Below are 7,783 nucleotides of genomic sequence, written 5' to 3' on the forward strand. Positions count from 1 at the left end.
GTCACTGACTGGCAACATGGACAATACAAAAATGATGCCCAGCAATGCCACCCATCAGTGTCCATAATTGTCCAACAGTGCCCACCTATCAGTGCCCATCTGTGCCACCCATGAGTACCCATCAGTGCCGCCTATGAGTGTCGCATACCAATGCCACCTATCAGTGCCACCTCATTGGTGCCCATCGGTGCCTCCTTATCAGTGCCTATCAGTGCAGCCATATCAGTGCCTGTCATTGAAGAAGAAAATGTATTTAACAGAAACAAAGAAAAAAAACGTAATTTTGTTTTTCAAAATTTTCGGTCTTATTTTTATTTGTTGCGCAAAAAATAAAAATCACAGAGGTGATCAAATACCACCAAAAGAAAGCTCTATTTGTAGGGACAAAAAGATAAAAAAATTGTTTGGGTACAATGTAGCACGACCGCGCAATTGTCATTCAAATTGCGACAGCGCTGAAAGCTGAAAATTGGCTTGGGCAGGAAGGTGCGTAAGTGCCTGGTATTGAAGTGGTTAAGGTACAGATTGCAGTCTACTTGCAGCATTCCCTACAACAGGTTCCACTTAGAAATAGGTTTTGTAAAGCAGAAACCTTTCACAGAAGTCAGAATATAGAGCTACCTTCCTTCTGTAGTAAACCATCAAAAAGGCAAGGAAGAACTACACCAACTAGATGTCAGGAGATGTCTCATAGGCTATCTGGAAGCTACCAAGAGCTTCAGAACATCAGAGGCTCTGTTTATCCTCTCCTCAGGAAATTAAAAACGGTGAACAAGCTTCTAAAGGGACAATAGCTAGGTGGATAAAGATGGCCATCACAGAAGGGTACAAAACTTTACACTTGGACCCTCCACAAGGCTTGAATGCACACTCCACAAGAGCGAAAAGAGCCGGCGCTTCCCCATAGTAGATATGTAAGGCCGCCACGTGGTCGAGCATGTCTATATTCATTCGACACTATCGATTGGACGTTTTAGGTGATCAAGATCACGCATTTGGGAGAAAAGTTTTCCAAGCAGTGGTCCCCCCCCCTAAAAATTTGCTGAGTACTTGTTCATCCTCTTAAGGGCTGTCCTGGAAGCCGACTGGGGGAAAACTGGAGTTGGACTTTCCGGTAACTCTGTTTCCAGGAGTCTTCCAGGACAGCACATTCCCACCCTTTTGTATGTATAAAATTGCATTTACGGTTTAACTGTATTTCAGCTACTTCCTTCGGTTCTTGGATGAAACTGACCAGGTGCCTGAGGGACCGCCTTTTAAAGAGCTGGAGGCAATGTGTGTCCGGGGAGGAGCTCCATCTCTCAAGGGCTGTCCTGGAAGACTCCTGAAAAGTTACCTGTAAGTCTAACGCTGTTTTTTTTATTTTGGGGGGGGGGGGGCTGCGTGTAGCAATCACTTTGTCTCGTTTATATAAATTTTCCGTATAATTTACAGGATCAAGTCTACATTTATTTCAGGCTTAAATGAATAAAATAAAACTGCTGTTCCATATTATAAGCATTTTTACTGAATGTATGGTTGAGTATGTAAAATTTTGGTTGTACAGGGAGACAACTGTCCTTTCCGGCACTGCAAAGCCGCCTTAGGAAATGAAACCGTTTGCACTTTGTGGCAGGAGAGTCGCTGTTTTCGACAGATCTGCAAGTTTCGCCATATGGAAATTGACGTAAGTATATTATCTACAGTTGATAAACAGTCTATTGTCTCATGAGAGTGTTTGTCTGTCTGTTTTTACGTAAAGTTCAAGTGGTGCTAAAGGTTTATATTGCCTTTTTAAAGTGGTTGTAACCCTAAAAACAAAACAAAAAAAACTCCTGTCCCTTTTAAAGAGCTAGCAGAGTGCTTTTGCCATGTCACTTGTCTCTTTCTATGCTGTACAATGCCTGGTTGATCCTGCCTATTCCTGTCTTCTCCTGTTTAAACTGACCATGTTTATCATGTCGGCTGACCCATGATGGCATGGTCAGATTGCGCACATCTGCCATTCAGCTCTATCCTCAGCATCTCCCCCTCCCTCTCCCTGTCATTTTTGTAGTGTGTGTGTGTGTGTGTGTGTGTCCATCCATCTCCTCTCACTCTGCATAGATGGAGCAAAGCTACCCCCCCTGAAACCACTTCTCACCCCTAGTAACCAGTTCCCACCCAGGCCAATTCTGACATTTATTGCCTACATGTAAAAATCAATTTTTTTGCTAGAAAATTACTTGGAACCCCCAAACAGTATATATTTCTCATTCGTTCATTGACAGACACAGCCTTCTTAATTCAGAACCATTGGGTTATATCGCCTCCATAGAAGTAGGACTAGGCAGATAAAAAAAAAAAAAAAAACACCTGGCTACGCCCATGGGCCATCCTCAGCCAGTATATAACCCCCTCCCTGCTCTAGGTATTCAGTTTTTTTTCTGCCTAGTCAGGAGTAAGGACCTAGTTTCCTGCTGGGATCTCTAGTCCTGAGAATTTTTTTGTCATTTTCTTTTTTTTTCCTGGATTTTTTTCGGATGAGATCTACAATCCACTGCCGTGCTGGGCGACGGACTGGATACTATAGATCCAGAGGGTCCCCTCAGTCTGGCCAGGGAGCGCATACCTCAGCTACGCACTAGGTCGGCCGCGACATAGCCCCACTGAACAGGGGCTGGCCCTGCGAGTTAAACGTCTCGCGAGGTCGCATATGACCGGGTCTCGCCCTGTGTTGCAGCGTTTCTCATGGCCGACAGCCCCCCCACTCCGGTGGCGAGATGGATCTGTCTGGGAGCATTACCCGCATGCTTCTCTGGAGCAGTAAGTAAGGGGACCCCACAGGCTCTCCTTCCATGGAGGGGTGGGGAGGGGCGCAGGGTACTCCCTGGGGTAGTTGCTCCTTCCTGGGTGAGACCCAGGCTTCTAGCCTAGGGGCTTGGTAGACACATGGTCCCTTTCCACCCTCAGGGTTGTTACTGGGGGGTATCTGATGGGCAAGGGAGGTGGGTGATCGGAGGTCTCGCAATTGAGGCTGCGACTTTGCGGCCTACCTGCTCGGACATTCTGGGCCCTCCGCATACTTGCGGCTGGCGGCCAGAAATTTAGGCCACGGCTTGTGGCCTACCGGCTCGAAGCGGTCCGCCCCTCCCCCCTGCGGGCCACCGAAAACCTTTAGGCCACCGCTTACCGGCGTATTGGGCCGGTTTCCCGCCCATGTTCTTGTGCCTCCCACAGGCCTTAGAAATTTAGACCGCGGCTTTGTGACCTACAGGCTCGGATCAGTGCGGGCTTCGCTAAAAATTAGGCCGAGGCTTGCTGCCTACCTGCAGGAATGAAGTCCCCGGCTTTTGCGGCAGCCTACTGGGCCCTGCTAGGCCGCCTCTTACCAGAGGGTGGCTTGGTGGGGGTCGACGCCTCCTTTTGAGGGGTCCCGGTCTGTGCCTCCAGAGAGGGGTCCTGGTATGTGGCCCCTGCGAGGGGTCCTGGTATGTGGCCTCTGTGAGGGGCCTCAGTCCACGTCCACTATGCGGACCTCGGACGAGGTGGGGTCCCAGTTGGTGGTTCCCCCCCCCCCCCCGTGAGTCTTTTGGGGTAGCGCAGTATATGGCACCCCTGCCCTCACGTACCTTCTCTGTCTCGAACAGTCCGATCTGGCTCTGCTCTGTAAGGTACCCTTTTTAGGTCTATTCCACCAGTAGTGGACCCCTCTGTCTCTAGGCTGCTCAAGGCAACCATGGTTCCAATAGAGGAATCTCTGGCTTTTATAGGTCCAGCTGACATACCAGGAGGGGGTGCAGAATCCCCCTGCCTTTGCTGCATTGGTGGACCGGTTGGTCTAGACGCTGAAGTTGTCTGCTATGCCGCTTGGCCGCAGTTCCCTTGGTTGCTGAGCTCTGTTTCCTCAGGGGTGCTTAGACATGTGTTTTGGGGGAACTTCCATGAATGACATCATGTCTCGTCTTGATTTTGTCTGGTTACAAATTCGTTTTTCCGGTTGTGTTCCTCCAAACAGTTGTTTTGCTTCGAATAGGTTTTTGTCGCCAGACTGCTGGCTGTTCACTGCGGGGGGCTGTGCAAGCCCCGTTGTGGCAGAGTGTGATTGTTTCGGTTTCCGTGCTGAGAACAGTTTCAGGGGTTTTATTCAAACCTGTTCAGTCTAAGGATGGAGGGCATGGTACATCTAATTTTGGACCTCAAGGCCCTGACCTGCCTAATGTGGGTACAGAAGTTCAGAATGGAGTCCATCCACACGGCTGTGGCACTTCTTCATGAGTACTTTCTGACGTCTATCTACATCACAAATGCTTATTTATGCATTCTGTTATGTGCCCGACTCCAGCACTTTCTCAGTTTTGCTGTGGGTGCGGAGCATTATGAGCATGTGGTGTTGCCCTTTTGGGTCTGACCACCACTCCTTGGGTGTTCACGAGGTGTTGGCTCCGGATCTGGTGTGGTAATGTCAGTGGGGGGTTTGCGGTCCTGGGCTGCTTGGACGATCGTCTTCTCGACTACCCTAAGGAGCAACGTAGTTCCTATACAGACCTTGACTGATTTCAGTTGGCGTCTATATCATCGAAGGTCTGTTTTGGCCCTGCCAGAATGTTGGATTATCTGAGCCTGACCCGGGCTTCAGTTCTGGCCAGCGTGTTGCTTTTCCTGGACAAAACTCCAGAAGTTGCATGCTGCGTTTTTTCATTTACTGTCCAGCAGGTGGACACCTCTGCGGATCTGCTTGTGGGTGTTGTGTACGATGATATCTACCTTTTTTGAGGCAATTTTACATTTGTTTCCATACAGGCTTCCTTCAGGGAGATCCTGGCATAATGGGACAAATACCCAAGGTCTCTGGACAATCGGTTTTGGCTGAGTCAGGAAACCAGAGGTTCCCTAGTCTGGTGGCTTCGCTCTCCGGTTCTTCGCCAGGGTAAACCCTTTCTCCTGTGGTATTGAGATGTCCTGGGACTGAGCTCCGCTCAGAGTTGTTTTACGTTGGTGGAATCTGGACTACCGAGTAATATCCTGAAACTTCAAGCGATCAGACTAGTTCTGGATCATAGACTGTTCGACTTCGGGTGCTCCCCGGTACGGATCCACTCGGACAAGGCAACGGCGGTGTCCTTCAGGGTGGGCCAAATGAGCTGTTGGTGGCCCTGGCTGTTGCCAGTATCCTCCGGTAGGCAGAGCGTCTCATTCTGGCATACATTTTCCAGAACTGGAACACGGTCAAACGAATACTTCTTCAGTTGGCTAGGGTTGAACCACGGCGTGGGCCCTTCACTGGGCCGTGTTTAATCGGCTTTATCTCCGCTGGGGCACTCCTGAGGTAGATCTGTTTGCGTCCTGGCTCGGCAGGATAGTACCAAGGTTTCTGGCAAGATCACGGGGGCTTTTGGTGGCCCTACTGTATGCCTTACCTCTTCTCCAGCTTCGACTATGGCTTTTTGCACAGGATCACAACTGCGGGGATTCCGGTCATTTTATTGACTCCGAATGGGTCCTGTCGGTCTGGAGCTGTGATGAGCCGGGTGCTGCAGTTCAACACTGCTGATGGCTAGGGAGTCTACCTTCTAGGAGATATAATAAACAAGCAAATAATTTATTGAAAAATATGACATTTCATAAAAAGAGATACAGAACATTGATGATCCCTGGAATTATTAACGGCTTCAAGGAAAAGCCGCAGCAGAACCTGTTATGGGGATGCCCGACATGTTTCGCTCAGGGAGAGAGCTTCATCAGGAGAAATATAACAGGATAAACTAAAAAATACAAAGAAATAATAATCCATGAATATTGAGCATTATAAGCAATGCCATAATAATAGCAACATTGGAAAAAAACAATATTGTAAAAGATATACAGTGTGGTTATACACTACAGATAATCAGATATTGGGAATACATACATTTGTAATAGTAATGGTTGATGCAAGTACATAGATCACAAAAAAATGATTGATTTCATCCAGTAAAATGACCATGAGCAATCTTACCTATCCGGGCCAGAGGTCATCCAATCTCGTTAAAATAACACCGTTGTGTACCAATAAAAGAGTATGTATAACTATGCACTTCCATCCGCCGCTCCATATGGGGTTGGCGTATCAGGTTGATTTTCATCCACTATTGGCTGGCTGTTAGTTTGCCAGGATGTTTTCCAATCTCCAAGATGGCGCCGACGATCGCCGCACTTCCTGTGACGCTCGTTGTGCATTATAGCGCATGCACATTAGCCCGTTTTCCGCCACAGGGCGGGCTGTTAGTGGAGCTGCCATCACTCCCCACACTCTCCTCAATTGAGCACACCAGTCATTGGTCACCCTTAACTTAAGCCCACCCCCAGCGGTGATGTAACACGCTGACTTGGGGGGTATTTAAAAGCTGAGTTTATGCTGTTCAGTTGATGGCTCTGCCATGACAGGGTCTCAGGTATAACTGCCCTCCACTCTGAATGAGTCTATCCAGCCTCCTATTGCAGGTATGTCTACCATTGATTTTTGGTACATTTTCTGCCTGTTCACCCCTGTCTATGGGTGGTTCAAGCATGTTATTTCATAGGCGTTTGAATTGACACCTCTATTGATGGCTTGCTATGTTTTTATTTTTGTCTTTCAATAGCAATTCTCACCGCTTGAGATCATCTCCTGCTGATCATTGACCAATTTTTTGGTTAACCCTTTACGCGCTGGAGTATACCTTTCCAGACAGTTTCTGACCCTATCCCATTTATTAGTTCAGGTATTTATATATTGTTGAACATATTATGTCATTTTGACTATTTGGTTTGTTATTTTTTGAATTCACAGGGGCTTTGCTCTCCCTTTATTCACTATTGTTACTTTTATTTACTATAGCATTTGTGATCATCCTTTGTGGACGTATACGGTCCAGTGAGGTTCTGTGTGTGCGGGCTGAAGTAGGCTATAAAAATTGAATTATTTTCATAGTTATACATACTCTTTTATTGGTACACAACGGTGTTATTTTAACGAGATTGGATGACCTCTGGCCCGGATAGGTAAGCTTGCTCATGGTCATTTTACTGGATGAAATCAATCAGTTTTTTTGTGATCTATGTACTTGCATCAACCATTACTATTACAAATGTATGTATTCCCAATATCTGATTATCTGTAGTGTATAACCACACTGTATATATGTTTTACAATATTGTTTTTTTCCAATGTTGCTATTTTTATGGCATTGCCTATAATTCTCAATAATCATGAATTATTATTTCTTTGTATTTTTTAGTTTATCCTGTTATATTGCACCTGATGAAGCTCTCTCCCTGAGCGAAACATGTCGGGCATCCCCATAACAGGTTCTGCTGCGGCTTTTCCTTAAAGCCGTTAATAATTCCAAGGATCATCAATGTTCTGAATCTCTTTTTATGAAATGTCATATATTTTTCAATAAATTATTTGCTTGTTTATTATATCTGTTATTATATATTATATCTGTTTGGATCTACCATTTATCGTGACAAAAATCCCAGGGTTTGTTACCCTTTCCCATTTTTTCTGTTGCCTATCTACAGGGATGTGGTGTCTGGATTTGATCACCTATGCCTCACCTATTTATTTGCTATCTTCTAGGAGGTTTTAACTTCCGAATGTGGAAAGCACATATATCCTGGTGTAAGTCACTGGGCATTCATCCTTGTGCTTTCTAGGTTGCTCCGATTCCGACCTCCATTTACGGGGAAGATGAGCAGGAAAGAGCCTTGAGTGCCATTGAAGGCCATGTGTCAGCCTGGGTGGTCTTCTTCCCCTGGTCTCGCACTCCCTGGTGTGTACTGTCTATTCAAGGGGTTGGAC

At 46.6% G+C, this 7,783-nt stretch overlaps 1 protein-coding gene across 1 annotated transcript in view; it reads left to right on the forward strand.

Annotated features, from left to right (window-relative positions):
* The window catches only part of ZC3H11A (zinc finger CCCH-type containing 11A), an 810,109-nt gene that overhangs the window by 107,294 nt on the left and 695,032 nt on the right, over nt 1-7,783 (forward strand). Inside the window, exon 3 of the mRNA XM_040337594.1 lies at nt 1,547-1,666. Within this exon, the coding sequence (XP_040193528.1) occupies nt 1,547-1,666 (120 nt within the window). The remainder of the gene's footprint in view (nt 1-1,546; nt 1,667-7,783) is intronic.

Source organism: Rana temporaria, chromosome 2 (assembly GCF_905171775.1).
Source record: "Rana temporaria chromosome 2, aRanTem1.1, whole genome shotgun sequence".
Classification (NCBI taxonomy): domain Eukaryota; kingdom Metazoa; phylum Chordata; class Amphibia; order Anura; family Ranidae; genus Rana; species Rana temporaria.